Raw genomic sequence first — 17428 nt, 5'->3', positions numbered from 1 at the left:
GCAACATTGCCCAGTAACTATTAGACTGATATACGCTTTGGAAGAGAACTATTTATTAAAGGGCCAGCTTCAGTCTCTCTAGCCTGCATTTGTTACTGCCGGGCTATTTGAGCCTCTGCAAGGCCACTCATGGGAGGGGACAGAACAATCTATCTACCATCTATCTACCATACTTTTCAGAGTATAAGATGCACTCCCCCCCCAAAAAAAAATGTCTGTTCATCTTATACAGTGAATGTTGCTGAAGACCCACCAGCCCCCACCCTTCAGCCTCTGCCTCGCAGTAATTTACCTCCTTGCAGCAAACAAAGAACAGCATGGTCAGCTTCAGCACAGCCTGATGTAGCACAAGCAGCTGATTGGTGATTGGATCAGCCTCCCATCACCACTGTCACCTATCGCCATCTCCACACACCCCATTTTCGGCCTCCATGCATCCTGTTTTTGGCCTCCATGCACCCCATTTTCAGCCTCCACGCATTCAATTTTTGGCCTGTTCCAAGCGGTGGGGAACGGACCAAAAATGGGGCACGCAGAGGCCGAAAATGGGATGCGCGGAGGTGGCGATAGGTGACAGCAGTGATGGGCAGCACCAGCACCAATCAGTGGCAGTGATCCCCGCAGCCTGGACCAGGGATCCTCAAACTTTTTAAACAGGGGGCCAGTTCACGGTCCCTCAAACTGTTGGGGGGCCGGATCAGCTGGGTGGGCGTGACTAGGTGATCATGTGACTAGGTGGGCATGGGTAGGTCATTTGACTAGGTGGGCGTGGCCAATTTAACAGTCCATTGAACAATGCACACAAATTAAACTTTAATTTGTTTTGCTCCTGGGGGTGTTTTATTTGCTTTTGTTTGCATGTTGCTCTTTTGGTTGCCTTTTCTTTTTAATAGATGGTTTTTTCAGTTGTTTAGGAGTCTAGTGGTCCATTTCAGGAAACCTAGGAGGTATTCCAGGAGGCAGATCCAACCGCCAATCAGCTTTTCATGTTAAATCAGTCTGTGCTGAACCTGACCATGCTGTTTGCTGTTTGATGCAAGGAGGCAAATTGCTGGGAGGCAGAGTCAGAGGTAGATTTTTTTTCTTGTTTTCCTCCCCAAAAGCTAGGTGTATCATACTTCAGAGCATTTTATAGTGCGAAAAATACAGTATATATCTATATATCTATAAATCAATATATCAATATCATCTTTATGTATATCATCTATATCTATATCTACAGTATTTCTTTATTAGTTGCTTAGTTATGAGGCTATTACAACACTGCTCCAATCCCAAAGGACTTTAAGAAACTTACAGACCAGCTCCTATTACGACATTTAAACCAAATGTCATAATAAAATTGAATTACAAATACAATAACTGAAGAACTTAAAGACTTTCCCAATAGAATAAAGGGATGTGTGTGGAAGCCTACAACAGGATGGCTTCACCTGTCTTTGGATTTTTGGATCAGAGATTTTTTAATGTGCTTCCAAAAATTCATCAGGGTGGAAGTCAGTATTCTATTGTTCCAGAGAATTCCATTTTTACAGCCACAGAATTAGCACAATGTTGTTTAATGATAATTTTTTCATTGGAATTGTTTTTTTCCTTCTAGCTCCTATATAACTGTCAGTTATGGGCCCTTTGGTTCTGAGCCCATGGATGTCATCGTTCTATTTCTTACTCAAAGCCTCTAAGGAGCTTCACTGAACATCCATCAATTTCTCTTATAATTACCAGCAGAGTCTCGATAATACAACTTCTTCTCAAATCCTTAGGGATGTCCAAGAGACAACCCCCCCCCCAAAAAAAACAGGTGATGAATGAAAGGTGCTATTAGTTGTGGAGCCAGAGGGCTACAAATGTCACAGTCTGGGAAAGAATATATATGCAGACTATTCTGAATAATGAGACCTTCTCTTTTTAATGTTTCATTGCTGCAAGTGGAACCGGTTGTTATCTGGTAATGAAAATCTTCTTGAAAAAATGGTATTTTTCCTGGCAGTAATAGCAGTCCTATTTCCAGGAGTTACATGCTTTATTTCTCGTACTAAAGCATGTGCCGTGGGGAAACCTCAATTTATTAAGCACAAGTATTTTCTGCCAGGAGATTTCACGATAGCTGGGATAATCTCTCAGTTCTACATGCCATCTGATCGAGTGGATTTCAGAAGACATCCATCTGAAGAACTGGTTGATGAGTTCATGTAAAGACTTTCTTTTTTTAGCTGTAGCATGTCTCAAACCAGATATCTTTCCCTAAGCAGATGCCTGGACTGAGTTAACTAGTGGTATTGCTTACAGCAGAAATTATTTCTCCTGGTTTCTTGCTGGTTAGTTCCTGCATTCTTAAGCTAATAGAAATGGATTTCAACTGATACATTTTACCTGGCAAATAAATTACAAACACACATACATATGCACATGTTTAAGACAGATTTAATCCCATTTGCTTTTGTTCAAATTCTATATTCATTTTCTTTCTGTGGAATGAAACTTCAGCGCTCTACTATTGAAACACTGTTTATAGCTAATTGAATGTCAACCTTTAAAAGTTTAATTTTTCTTCTGAATATTAGGGAACAATGGCATTTTGTAGGACTTTTAATTTGTTTGTTTAGCATGTATGGAGTACAAATGTAGGGCTGCCCCAATGAAACATTTACATCTTTTCCTAGATAAGTGATTCCAGAAAAAGAGTTCCATACATCATTTGTATGGAACATATGAAGAACGGTTGAAGGAATTGGGTATATCTAGTTTAATGAAAAGAAGGACATGTTAGAAATGTTCCAATATCAGAGGGGCTGCCACAAAGAAGAGGGGTCAACCTATTCTCCACAGCACCTGAATGTAGGACAAGAAGCAATGGATGGAAAGTAATCAAGGAGAGAAGCAACCTAGAACTAAGGAGAACTGACAGTGAGAACAATTAATCAGTAGAACAATTTGCCTCCAGAGGTTGTGAATGCTCCAGCACTGGAGGTTTTTAAGAAGAGATTGGATAATCATTTGTCTGAAAGAGCATAGGGTTTCCTGACTTCCAAAGTTCCTTTCAGCTCTGTTATTCTGTTTACTCTCAAGTAAGGTTTAAAATACATTTACATTTCTTCCTAGGAATTCCAGAAATAGAGTTCCATACATCACTTGTGTGGAACATATGAAGAACGGTTGCAGGAATTGGGTATATCTAGTTTAATGGAAAGAAGGACATGTTCCAATGTTCCAATATCATAGGGGCTGCTACAAAGAAGAGGGGACCAACCTATTCTCTAAAGCACCTGAATGTAGGACAAGAAGCAATGGGTGGAAACTAATCAAGGGGAGAAACAACCTAGAATAAAGAGAAATTTCTCTAGCTTGCTTTACTTCCACCCACTTTAGGCACAGGAGCTGAGGACCTTAAATCTGTAATGTTGAAGGAAAAAACCACTGTGTATTAACAGCCCCAATCTTTGTTGCTACAGCTTCCTTGTAAGTGAGGGAGGAGGAGAAGCAGTGGGTGGAAACTAATCAAGGAGAGAAGCAACCTAGAACTAAGGAGAAATGTCCTGACAGTGAGAACAGTTAACCAGTGAAACAATTTGCCTCCAGAAGTTGTGGGTGCTTCAACAATGGGATTTTTAAAGAATAAATTGGATAATCATTTGTCTGAAATGGCACAGGGTTTCCTGCTTGAGCAGTGGGTTGGACGAGAAGACTTCCAAAGTCCCTTTATTTATTTATTGTTTATTGGTTCGATTTATATGCCACCCTTCTCCGGAGACCCAGGGCAGCTTACAATGCATTAAGCAATAGCCTTCATACTTTTGTATATACCTGCTTAATAAGGCTTCCCCCCCCCAAAGCGGTGTTCTTTTTTACACAAAGCCATCTTATTGCCCCCACAATCCGGGTTCTCATTTTACTTACCTCGGAAGGATGGAAGGCTGAGTCAACCTTGAGCCTGGTGAGATTTGAACTCGCAGTAATTGCAGGCAGCTGGCAGCTAAGTGCTATTTAACAGCACTTTAGTCCGCTGCACCACCAAGGCTCTTTCAACTCTGTTATTCCATTTGTTCTCGAGTAAGGTTCAAAATACATTTTCTTCCGCTACCCATAAAAGTACCCAAGGTGTACTTTTACAATATCCAATTACAGGTGAATCATAATGTTATTATTAATAGTCCTTCAAGCAATCCATCAGTTTCCTAGTGAATACGTTTTAGGAATCATAACACCTGGCTTAAAAAAAATAATGTTTTGTCCAAGACCATTTTCCCTTTGATCGAAAAATGTTTTAGAAGACTGTAAAATTTCTCTCTCTCTCTCTCTCTCTCTATATATATATATATATATATATATGTATGTTGGTTATGTAATTTAAAAATTAATGCTATAATTCAATCCATCTGTGGCAATGGGAAAAACTTTGGGGTTCTAATGCACTTACATAATTTCTTGCATGGTACTACACAATCTGTTTTTTTCTGCATAGCATTTAGCTGAATTGTAAAGAAAGTATGCGGCATTCTTTAAGAGAATAAATATGATTTGTAATGTATCTGTGTAGATTTTTTCTACAGAACTACCAACATATCCTGGCCTTAGTTTTTGCTGTAAAGGAGATCAGTGAAAACAATCACATTTTATTCAACATGACTCTGGGTATGCACCTCTCTAACAGTTATTTCATGGCAAGATGGACCTACTTGGCTTCAATGGAGCTCCTCTCAACACGGGACAGATTTTTCTTCAATTATAAGTGTGATACTAAGGACTGGGCAGTATCTGTTATTGCAGGACCTAACTCTCACATCTGTCCCTTCATGGCAAATGTTTTGAATGTCTACAAGATGCCTCAGGTAAGATTTGCTCTTGAAATACATATCATGGGCTGTGACAATAACTTTTCATTTTTTTTTAGTATAGTTTATTGAATAGCCCGAAGGCCTTTTCAAACAGAACAGAAGAGAAAAAGGGAAAAAGATAAAACAGTTACAAAAATAGCAATCTAAAAATATATGATAGATGACATAAAATTTTACCATATCAAATTTCAATAGCTAAGTTGCCAAGACTAGAAGACTAGATAACCCAAATAGGATAGCTCCTCTCTAACTGAGCTCATCTTTCTTACAATCGATAAAATTTTCCTTGATATAACTGGCTCGTATTGCCGTCAACCTTTTAAGGTATCGAGTGATCGCTCTTACCAGGGGAGGAGAGTCAGCCCTCAACAGAAATGCTAATTTTTGGCTTATACTCCAGTGGGGAAATTTATTTATAATTGGGGACAGATATTGATTTCTAACTTCCTGATAGAGACTACATTCGAATATTATATGCGCTGTGTCCTCCACGACGTTTACCCCACATATGCATATTCTTTTGTCATACGGGATTTTCTGATAACGGCCGAATCTAACGTTGGTATCTAGAAGTTCAAATCTAAACTTAACAAATAACTGTCTCTCCACTGATGGCATTTCTAAATATAAATACTTTTCCAGGGTGAAAGTTGTTTTAACTGCTGTCAGGAGTTTAAGGGAATGATTAGTTGAAAGGGTTGCCATATCCATTTGCCCATGTATATCTTTAATCCGTTGTTTAACTTGGTTCAGTGTGTCACACAACGGGAACCCTACGCCATATCGGTTCAATATTTCTGACAGCCGGGTTAGCCAGGAATACCTTTGAGGATTTGAAATCTGCTGTTCCTCTAGACATATTTTAGGGAGTCTGCTGGCATCCATCTGGGTCATTTTTAGCCAGTAGGCTACTGCCCTAGTGATTGTATAGGTGTATAGTGAGAAATGTCCCAATTCAGCTCTGACGGCTGCAGCTGAAGTGGAATTGTTTACCCCAAGCATCCTCCTTAACAGATTATTTTGAGTTCTCTCTAATATGGGGGCCTCTGTAAGACCCCAAATTTCAGCACCATAGAGCATGATCGGAACAAGTTTAGCCTGAAAGACTTTACGAAGAGGTAAAATGGAGGTTGGTTGGATTTGTTTACTTAATTTAGATACAAGGCTTGCTCCTGCTCTAACCTTTTGAGAAAGGTATTGATGGTGCGGGGTCCAACCTCCTGCATTGGAAAAAACAATTCCAAGATAAGTATATTGGGTAACTTGTTCAATTTTTGTGTCGTTAATCTGCCAATTGTGCTTTTTATTCTTGTTGCCAAAGACTAAAACTTTTGATTTAGCTACATTTATAGTCAAGTGGTTTGCAGTACAGTAACGTGTGAGCTTGTCAAGAAGTCTCCTCATTCCTATTTGGGTTCTAGAAAACAACACTAAGTCATCGGCATACATTAATACATTAATAAATCTAGAGCCTATTTGGGGGCTGTGCGTCATAAGATCATCCAGCTGCGCTGGGATATCATTTATATAAAGGTTAAAAAGAGTAGGGCCCAACAGGCAGCCCTGCCTCACTCCTCTAGTTGTCGGTATGCTGTTTGTTGAGGCCCCATTTGCTGCATATCTGACTCTAATTGCCGTATTAGTATAGAGAATCCTGATCAACAAAATAAGTCTGGGGTCCATCCCCATAACTTGTAGTTTCCTCCACAAATGGTTCCTATCTATGGAATCAAAAGCAGCAGTAAGATCAATAAAGGCGGTATACAGCTTTTTCCCCTGGGTCTTGTATTTACAATAACTTTGAAGGATAGGAGGAAGAACTGTAGCCTAGAAAATGATCTGGTTAAAAAAAATCTTTGAAAAAGCATCTCAGAATTAACTCTAGGAAGGAAAGAAGGAAGGGAGGGAGGGTGGGTTAGCGTTAAGGTTAGGGTTAGGGTTAGGGTTAGGGTTAGGGTTAATCAAGTCCATGAATACTTAATATTATTATTAAAAGATGGTGAGAAAAATTATTGATGAAAATACAGTGCATTAACATTTCTATTAAGTGTATTTATAAGTTAAGGAATCATAGCGTTTTAGTTTAGTTTAGCTTGGATCAGATTTAGTAGTAAATCGAGTATAGTACCTAAACATATCTGTCACATGGTCGCCACCACATTATTCATCATATTGATGATTTGTGTTGTTTTTCTTAAATGTAACTTTGTAGGTGAAACCAGTAGGAGGGAAATACTTTCAGACTTGCAAGATTGTGGTTTCATGGTCTGGATTACCTCAAATGATTGACATCAATCTTGCCCACCTAAAAGTGCTTCTCCCCTCAGCTGCTTTTACACTTCAATGAATTAGGGAGAATCAATTCTGAGATGGTTATAACATTTCCTGAATGAGATAGTTATAACATTCTTCTTTTACTTGTTTTTATTAAAGTCTATTATATGATAAAACTGTTTTCTGATTTTTTTAATAGCATTAGGGTATATGAAAAAACTACAACCTCAACCTTTTCTTTACATTTCCAGTTAATGCATTTCTATAACAATTCTGTAAACATCAGATTTTTATGAACAAGATTTATTTATTTATTTAATCAGACTTATATGCCGCCCTTTCTCCACAAGGAATCAGGGTGGCTCACAGCAATAAGCAACAAGTCCAGATTAAAATTCAAACAATAAATGAAACTAAAATTCCCATTAAAACCCCATTCAGTCCTGGCCAGCGTGGCAAAACAACTATGTTTTAAGGTTTTAAGATTACTGTGTTTCCTCAAAAATAAGACCCTGTCTTATATTTTTTTTGAACCCTGAAATAAGTGCTTGGCCTTATTGCCATGACTCAAAAGCCCAATTGGGCTTATTATCAGGGCATGTCTTATTTTGGGGAAAACAGGGTAGATATCTTTTAATGCTTGCATTAATGTTTACAATAAAGATCATGAATTAAGAACATATTTTTCAAAAATAATCAATACTTAATTTTGGAAAATCATATCTCCCCTCCCCCCCTTTTTTTCTACATTTAGCTGATATATGGATCTTCTCCTATGAGAGATGACCAGATACAAGCAGCTTTCTTCCATCGCTTTTTCCCAGATGGTGACCAACAGATTGTGGGTATTCTCCAGTTGCTGTTGTATTTTAGGTGGACATGGATTGGGCTGATTCTCCAGCGTAATGAGAGTGGAGACAGATTCATTCAAAATTCTGTTCCATTGTTTTCCCAACAAGGTATCTGCTTTGAGTTCATAGGAGAGATGGCCAAGGAAACATTTTCTAATGACATCACAGCAGCCTTTAAAGATTTTAGTAAAATGTACATTGTTATCATGAAGAGCACTACCAATGTCATTATCCTATATTGTGAAAACCAAGTCACCGTCATTGTTAGAATGTTGCCCTATTATACAGAATTTGAAGATATGCCCATCGAGAAAAAAGATAAAGTTTGGATAATGCCAGCCCAGATGGAGTTTACATCCCTTCTCTTTCAAAAAACCAGGGGTATGGATGTCTTCCATGGTGTTATAAGTTTTGAAGTTTCTTCCAAGGAGATTTCTGGATTTAATAAATTCCTTCAGATGAGAAACCCAACGTCAGAAGCGGAAGATGATTTAATGAGACTGTTCTGGAAAGAGGCTTTTGAATGCTCTTTTCCTAAAGATAAGTTAGATGAAGATGCTGGGAAGCTGTGCACTGGAGAAGAGAAGTTGGAGAATCTACCTAAGTCTGTGTTTGATACCACCATGACTGGACAGAGTTACAGCATCTACAATGCAGTTTATGCTGTGGCACATGCTTTACAAGCCATGTTTTCCCTCAAACACGGGACAAGGTCAGAAGTTGGGAGAGAAATTATTTTGACTCAAAAGGCATGGCAGGTAATAAGCGACCCATTGCTCTTCTCTCTAATGCAGTCCTCTGTCCTACTCTTATGGATACATTGATGACACTTATGATTTTAAGTCTCCTGCTACTCTGTTTTCCATATCCTGGGATCTAGAGAAACCTTTGTAACTGTGAATAGATAATAAGGCTACAACAATGATACAACAATATGGAGGAAAGGATTAAGACACAGCAATATGTGGCTATTTGAAACAGGTTCAAAACACCTGTGGCAGGGGAGAAACATGGATGAGGAGTTAACAAACACTAATTCCATTAATGTACTCAGTTGTATTAAATCAATATCCATAACTTAATACCATTGAAATTGATCTCCCTCCCTCCCTTCCTTTTTTCTCCTTCTCCCTCTCCCTTTCCTTCTCCCTTCCCCTCCCCTCCCCTTCCCTTCTTGTTAATTACCAACCTTTGCTTCATTTTAGTTACATCAATATTTGAGAACCATGTCATTTAATAACACTGCAGGAGAGAAAATTTCCTTTAACGAAAATGGAGATTTAAATACCGGATTTGACATTATCAACTGGGTCACATTCCCAAACGGGACCTTTGTTAAAGTCAAAGTTGGAAAGATCAACCCAGCGGCTTCTCCAAATAAGCTATTCACCATTTCTGCACAAGACATCACCTGGCCTACCATGTTTAACCAGGTATTTCCTGCTCAGATTTCAAACTGTGTATTCTTCCCCTTCCCTTCTTTTTTCCAGAATTATTGATTCGAATGGACCTTACTCTTAAAATTGTCAGGCCAAAAACTGCAAAGATGAAGAAATAATGACCAGAGATTTTGAAATAAACACCTTAAATCACTGTATATATCACTATAGCAACATAAGTTAAATCTTTATGGTTTTAGCGGAATTTAATCCAATAGCTGCTATCTATTTCTGCTGGCATTTCAAGCTTGTCTAATTTAAAAATATATTTGAAAGCTGCTAAAGTAATTAAAGCTATTCATCATATAATTCACAAATTAATAATGAGACATATGAAATATTTCAATTTGTCTATTAAACAGTCCCATTCATCTGAACGTTGATTTTCCCCACAAAAAATAGCATTTTCCCTTAATCTTCTCTTTTCTTTTTTCCCCCCAATTTTTATTTATAAGTACAAACTAAACAGAACAATGAAACGTATAAAACAAAAACATATAAACATCCATTTCAATACATGTCCAGTGTGTCGCAACTGTAATATACATTTCTCTTTGTATTTTGACTCTTCCTTATTTGGTCGTTCCCTTTTGTCTATCTACTATAGATCTTTGTGGACTTATGTCTGTTCTTTGTTTCCATCATACTATATTTGGTCATTTTGTTTACTTCCTATTGCTTCATCTCTTTCCTATCTTTCAACCAACTATACCACTTTTCCCATACTAAGTAAAAGTCATGTTCTTCCCTATTTTGTAATTCCTTTGTGAGTCTATCTAATTCCGCACATTCCATAGTTTTATTGATTACTTTATCTGATGTTGGTATATCACTACTCTTCCAGCCTTGCGCGTATAGTATTCGTGCTGCTGTTATCATATGTATACTTAAATATGTTGTTTCTTTTTCGTAGTGTCCATTCACTATGCTTAGTAGGAAGATTTCTGGTCTTAATTCTATCTTTTGGTGTGTTATTTCCTCTATTTGTATTTTGATCCTTTGCCAATATTGTTTCGCCATTGGGCAGGTCTACTACATATGGTAATAGGTGCCTTTGTGGTGATTGCATTTCCAACATGTTGATGGCGTGCCGAGGAACATTCTTGCCAATCTGGCTGGTGGCAAGTGCCACCTATAAAACATTTTATAGAGATTTTCTTTATAGGGTACAGACATTGTCAATTTATAATTTATTTTCCATAGTTTTTCCCATTTGTCTAATTGAATACTATAACCGAAATTTTTTGCCCAGGTTATCATATTTTCTTTCACTACCTCTTCTTCTAATTTATATCCTCGTAAGTAATTGTAAATTTTTTTGATCAATTTGTCCTGTGTCCCTTGCAAAATTTTATCTAATTCAGTTTGACCTTTTTGGAATTCAAATTGAATTAAATTAATTAAATTAATTGTTAAACAACCGGGGGGAACTAAGAACGAGGCAAGAACTAAAAGAGATGGGTACAGACATTGACTGGTGGCCGTATGCACAAATAAAATCAAGATACAATAAAAATTTGGCTCAATTTGAATTCTAATCTTCTCTTTTCTTAAATAGCATGTCCAGATTTTCACGTTTCCATTTGCAAATCTTTGTTTCTGGGGAACAGTCAGCCTCTATTTGATCCAGTGATTGATTATCCTGACTTGGAAATGCCCAGCCAGGGAGAAAGAAGGAATCAAGCAGGGAATTAGCCTTGAATCATTGCAAAGTTACAAGCAATCAAGGACCCACATCCTCCTAAGCTCCATGGAACCTTACTTATCTGTTTCCCAAGGAAAACAAGAAGTCTGGAGAGATTCCTATATTATAGGTAGTATTGCCATAAAATAGTCAATCAATCTATCTATCTATCTATCTATCAGAATAGAGCTGGAAGGGATCTTGGAGGTCTTTTAATCCAACCACTTGAACTAATTGAACAAGTTGTTTGTCCAGTCTCTTTTTGAAAGAGCACCCACAACTTCTGAAGGCGCGCACGCTGTTCCATTGGTTGATTACTCTCATTGTTACGATATTTCTCCTTAGTTCTTGGTTGCTTCTCTCCTTGGTTAGTTTCCATCCATTGTTTCTCGTCTTGCCTTTTGGTGCTTTGGAAAATAGTTTGACCCCTTTGTCTTTGTAGGAACCCTCAAATATTGGAACACTGCTATTATGTCACCCCCTAGTCCTTCTTTTTCATTAGACTAGAGACATATGCAATTCCTATAACCATTATTCATAGGTTTTAGCCTCCAATCTCTTAAACATTCTTGTTGCTTGCTTGCTTGGGCCTAACAGTTATTTTTGCAATCTATGATCCTGTTGATAATAATTTGAATTCTGCATCATATACAGCTATCTATCTTTTTCTTTCTTCTTTATCCTCAGTGTCTTTATTTCCAAGACATGCATTATAGGTGGCAAGGCCATCTTTGAAACTTGTCACCAAAATATCCTCATTCTTCATCCCTTTTTTAAAAATTGTCATTTGGTTTTTTTCCTAGAGATAATCTCTTCCACATGTCTTCTGTGTATTGTCCACTTTGCTTGTTATTGAGTCCTTGGAAACAACCTCAACATCCTTTCCTTTATTACTTTCAGTTGTATGTTCAAACAAGCCTGCAGCTACTTGTTACACTTTTTTTCTTATTTGTTGTAAAAACATTCTTTTTCTCTTTTACTTTCAAAGTGAGGGATGAACCACCATTCTTCTTTTCTTCAGCAACAGATGAATGGCCACCTACCATTTTAGGTACACTGGAAATAGTATGATTGTCCTCAGCCTATTCTAAAGTGCTGGGAAGGCAATTTCTAATCATGCTTTATTTCCCCATATCAAAAGCAAAGGTTCCCCCATCTGCTATCTTTCCTATGTATGCTGGATTACTCTGGCAAGTATGCCCCTATGTATGCTGGTTTACTCTGGCAAGTATGCCCCCCCCCCACCATCTGCTTTCTTTCTTCAATGGTCTTTCATCTGGGCTGCTGTTGTGACCCGCCAGTGGCCTGCGCAGATCATGGCTGATCCCGATGACGAGGAAGCTGGTGCGGTGTTGTGCCAGCAGCCGGCGCAGCTGGCGCTCGCGTCAGACAGTGAGGAGGCTGAAGAGGATGTAGTGCCAGAGGCAGAGACTCAGCCAGGGCCTTCAGAACCTCCAGAAGCTCCTTCAAGTGGAGATAGCGAAATGGAGGAGCCTCTCCTCAATGCTCAAGCACGCAGGGTTGCCAAAAGGCAGGAGTGGCTACTCAGGAGGAGGAGGTCTCCTTGAGAGTAAGGCTTGAGGATAATTGGCCACTCCCTTAGCCTATTTAAGTCACACGGCATTAGTAAGTTTCTTGCTAGAAACAACTTGTAATTATCATCACAGCATTTTTGGAAAAGTTTTATCGTATCTTGCTTTCTGGGCTGATTGCCAAACTTTGGTTTATTCTTGCTACTTAAGAAATTTGATAAGGACTGTTGGTGTGTGTCAATATCCTCGGGAATCCAGAGCTAGGGCAGAACAGCTGCCTGGATTATGATGATGATTCTTGTTGTTGTTGTTGTTGTTTATTTGGATGATTTTCACAGTGGAGTTGTGAAATTCTTTTTTAAAAAAAGGATCAGCAGTGAAATGCAGGAAGAGAAATAAATACTCTAGATGGGTGTATAGATTTAGGAAAGAAAGGCCAGTGGTGACATGACAGCAGTGTTCCAATATTTGAAGGGCTGCCACAAAGAAGAGAGGGTCGACTTATTTTCCAAAGCACCAGAAAGCAAAACCTGAAACAATGGATGGAAACTAGCCAAGGATGGAAGCAACCTAGAACTAAGGAGAAATGTTCTGAATGAGAACAATCAATAGCTGGCCTTCAGGCGTTATGGGTGCTCCCTCATTGGAGGCTTTGAAGAAGAGACTGGGCACCCATTTGTCTGAAATGGTGTAGGGTCTGTTGTTTGAGCAGAGGGTTTGACTAGAAGATCTCCAAGATCCCTTCCAACTCTGATGATGACGAGGAGGAGGAGGAGGAGGATAATGGATGGGGATTCTGTCAATGTCCCCTCTTTGTCCAAAATGACAGGAAGAATGGTGAAATTGTTGTTCTTACTTTGTTACTTTTCCTATCAATTCTTGAAAGACATGGGTTCTCAAAGGAAAACAGTTGGTGCTTCCCTTCCTGGCATGGAAGGGAAGGAAAAAGGCAAGGGGAGAATCCCATATGAGGAACCATGCATGGTCCAGACAGAACACCTGGCCACTGCTGTGGCCAAAGAAGAGGACAGAATTTAAATTTGGGGGAAAAGAATAATTCATCTCTATTTCCACTTGATGTATACATGTGAAACAAGTTCTTATGGATAATAGCTAAATGATGCTATTTTCTTAGTCTTCCTACCTTCATGTTTGATTCTAGCTAAATATTTACATTCACGTAATATAACTGTTCTAAATCAGAAGGCAATTTTGGGAAATCAACATCCTACTTTCATTTTGTAAAAGGTTCTTCATACATCAAAAAACAAAGCTAAGGGATAAACAAATAAAATCAGATTTGAAAAAAGAAAAGGCTCAGGAAAGAAAAAGAGTGAAAGTATAGGAAAGAAAGAGGAAAAGAAGGAAAACTGAAAAAGAATAACTTCCAACTTTCTTTGGTACAGAAGAAAGTAAAAAAATATAAACACAAACTCCTACTCTAAGATTAACATTTGTCTACATTTAGCACCTTTAAGATGCATGGACTTCAATTCCCAGAATTCCCAAGGCAGCATTAAGTTCACCCATTGTAAACTTGCCAAGACTGAAAAGTGCTGATCTACAGATAGGGATTTTTCCATTCCTCTTTTACTGGTTCTTACTTACATATGAGCAATCATAGTGCAAAATTCTCACTTCCACCCAATCCCAGAGCAATGATAATACAAACCCTCACTTCCACTCCATAGCAACCACAATTCCCCCACTAACCTGCTCTCCAACTCTTTTCTTTTGCATGCAGGGCAACAAAAGAAGACCATGTGACTGTCAGTTTAAAAAAAGTTCAGTCAGACCTTTCAACTTCTTGGAGAAAAGATCTCATGAAGTTGGAAGGTCTGACTGAACTTTCTAAAACAGAAGGAAATTTTGCGACATCGAGATCCTACGTTCATTGTGTTAAAGTAAAATCCACGGCCAAATACAACGTTCTGAAACTTTTCAATTTTAATAAATCCTAGTTTCACTTCTTGATAGGTTCTACCTCTTTCTCTTTGCAATGACCATTGCTATTCTGGATCCAGGAAGATGAAAATAGAAGGGAAGCCATTTTGCTGTTATGATTGCCTTCCATGTGCAAAAGGGAAAATTTCAAACCAGATGGGTAAGAGCTATGTCGTGCAAAACTATTCATTAACTGTGATTCAAAATGCTAATTTTCAAACTTCCTACAGCTGACTTCTAATGTGGTGATCGAACCAATGATATAGCTATATAAATACTAATAATGAAAGGGTTACCACGAACCATATATAAATATCAGATCTGTATATTTACAGAATCAGACCAAATATAAATAGGCATTACTTAATTAGGAAAAATTAAACCCAATAATTAACTCTCAGTCCTGCTACCTGGGAATTTCCAAAAATTGACCATGATGTTTTGTTTTTTGCAGATGTGGTTGACTGCTTTCAATGTTCAGAAGACCAATATCCAAACAAGGCTCAAAATCTTTGCATTCTAAAAACAACAACCTTCCTGTCTTACAATGAGCCACTGGGAATCACCCTGGCCAGTGTTAGTCTCTTCCTTTCTTTCATCACAGCTTTGGTGCTAGGGATTTTCATTAAACAGAGGGACACCCCCATTGTCAAAGCCAACAACAGGAGCCTCACCTATATTCTTCTCATTGTTCTCCTGCTCTCATTCCTTTGCAGTTTGCTCTTCATTGGGCAACCTGGCCAAGCAAAATGTTTCATGCGACAAGCTGCTTTTGGCATCATATTCTCTGTAGCCCTTTCTTGCATATTAGGGAAAACAATCCTTGTTGTTCTTGCTTTCATGGCCACCAGGCCATGTTCCACAATGAGGAAATGGGTGGGGAATAGGATGGCTTTTTCTATTATCCTATTTTGCTCCCTGGCACAATTTATCATTTGTACAGTGTGGCTGACAATTTCGCCCCCATTCCCAGATTCTGACATGCACTCTATAGCTGAAGAAATTGTCTTAGAATGTAATGAAGGTTCAACCACAATGTTTTATACAGTGCTCGGCTTTCTGGGATTCTTGACTGCTGTCAGTTTCACTGTGGCCTTCCTAGCTAGGAAGTTACCAGATAGCTTTAATGAAGCCAAATTTATCACCTTCAGCATGTTGGTCTTTTGTAGTGTCTGGATATCATTTGTTCCCACCTATTTGAGTACCAAGGGGAAATACATGGTGGCTGTGGAGATCTTCTCCATTTTGGCTTCAGCAGCTGGATTACTGGGCTGCATCTTTTCCCCCAAGTGCTATATCATTATTATGAGACCTGATTTGAATACAAAGGGACAGTTAATAAAAAAATAATCCAGAATATGACGTTCAGTTTGCTCATTGATTCAATGCAGCCTTCCCCCCTACTCTAACAAAATAATACAAAGTGACATTTATTTTCTCCAAACCGAATTCTCTATCACCTCATTTGATCTTTCAGATACTAACAAGAAGTTAAAGGACTGCCTGAGCCCTTGCCCTGATCACTTTCATGACTGCTGTTGTTTCCTATGGCAGCCTTTTTCTACTAAGCCATGCCTTCTCAAAGTATCTATAGCACAGCAGAATTCTGTTTTCTTTGATTCTCAGAATGTACCTTCTTCTGCATACCCAGTTATCCTTATTTCCTTTTCCCAACAACATATATTTCTTGGATTCAAGTAATGGATTTAAGTAATGAATCAAGTTAACATTACTCAAAGTAAATCCTTCTAATTCCTAAAGATCTGAGTAATTTATAGACATTGGCTCAATTAAGCTTTGCTCCAGAATATGATTATTTCCTAGGCTGCTTAAGGAAAAGTGATACTTATTGTTAGACAAAATAGTTAGGAAACCAAAGACACAGGAAAAACTCATGACTTTGCAGCTAGGCAGCATAAATAAATGAATAATGATAGACACCGCCCCCCCCAAAGATTAAGAGAATAGGAGTTAGGTCTAACTGGGTAGAAGTGTTTCATTAATACATGCCAGTATGAATCAGAACTATGAGTAGGTTGTGGGAAAATGTAGTTTTATAGAACCATGGAAAACTATGGAAGAAAAAGACCTAATAGTCCATTGAGTCTGCCCTTTATGTTTTTTTTTCTTTTCTTTTTAATGTATTTTGTAATTATTATTTTTAGATCATAGATTTTTATTTTATTTTTTATTTTTACTTTTCATTTGCCACATACCTCTTTGTATGTGGAGGTGGAGATGGCAATAAGCAATTACATAGTCCTTGATATTCTAAAATATTAATAGTGGACAAATTGATTGGCAAATTGACCATTCATTTTGCCCATGTTGTTAAAAATGTTTAGCTTAATCATTTAGTTCTCAGAATATGGAATTACAATAATTAAGAATATGTAAAAAAGTAGTCTGTGTTTTGCATTAAAATATGTTGAAAATTATGACTCTGACTGATTTAACTTTAACTGTCTTTATAATTGTAGCCCAGTTATGAACTTAACTTCCAGTACAAAGAATAAGTCAAGTAGAATGATATAACTAGAGTAGAAATAACAGAATAACAGAGTTGGAAAGGACCTTGGAGGTCTTATCTAACTCCCAGCTCAAGCAGGAAACCCCATACTATTTCAGACAAAGGGTTGTCCAATTTCTTCTTAAAAACCTGTGTTGGAGCACCCACAACTTCCGAAGACAAGTTATTCCAATGATTTCTTTTTATCAAAAGTTTTTTTTTTAATCTTATAGACAAACAAACATAGAATGCATAATCCAACATTCAGTGTATCATCTGAGTACATCTTTTGTGTCTTTTTCTTACTCCTCCGATATTTATCATTTCTTAATATCATCATTTCATTAATTATAACATTTT

At 37.9% G+C, this 17428-nt stretch overlaps 1 protein-coding gene across 1 annotated transcript; it reads left to right on the top strand.

Annotated features, from left to right (window-relative positions):
- The first annotated feature begins 1971 nt into the window (after positions 1–1971).
- LOC132712063 (vomeronasal type-2 receptor 26-like) lies at positions 1972–16067 on the top strand. The gene is made up of 6 exons (XM_087893364.1): positions 1972–2192; positions 4652–4829; positions 7864–8718; positions 9166–9393; positions 14593–14719; positions 15014–16067. Exons 1-6 carry the CDS (start codon positions 1972–1974, stop codon positions 15907–15909), a joined length of 2505 nt encoding a protein of 834 aa, XP_087749490.1. The 3' UTR covers positions 15910–16067.
- Positions 16068–17428: the final 1361 nt, after the last annotated feature.

This window comes from Pantherophis guttatus, chromosome 4, assembly GCF_059756535.1.
Source record: "Pantherophis guttatus breed Tessera chromosome 4, ASM5975653v1, whole genome shotgun sequence".
NCBI classification, from domain to species: domain Eukaryota; kingdom Metazoa; phylum Chordata; class Lepidosauria; order Squamata; family Colubridae; genus Pantherophis; species Pantherophis guttatus.
This window is presented reverse-complemented; position numbering and strand designations above follow the sequence as displayed.

What these genes read in the sequence shown, in the direction of transcription:
- LOC132712063 (XM_087893364.1), top strand. Translation starts at nt 1,972, where the DNA reads ATGGTATTTTTCCTGGCAGTAATAGCAGTCCTATTTCCAGGAGTTACA. An exon ending in ATGTCTACAAGATGCCTCAG is followed by an intron (nt 4,830 to 7,863) that starts GTAAGATTTGCT and finishes TTCTACATTTAG; the next exon opens with CTGATATATGGATCTTCTCC. An exon ending in TGACTCAAAAGGCATGGCAG is followed by an intron (nt 8,719 to 9,165) that starts GTAATAAGCGAC and finishes GCTTCATTTTAG; the next exon opens with TTACATCAATATTTGAGAAC.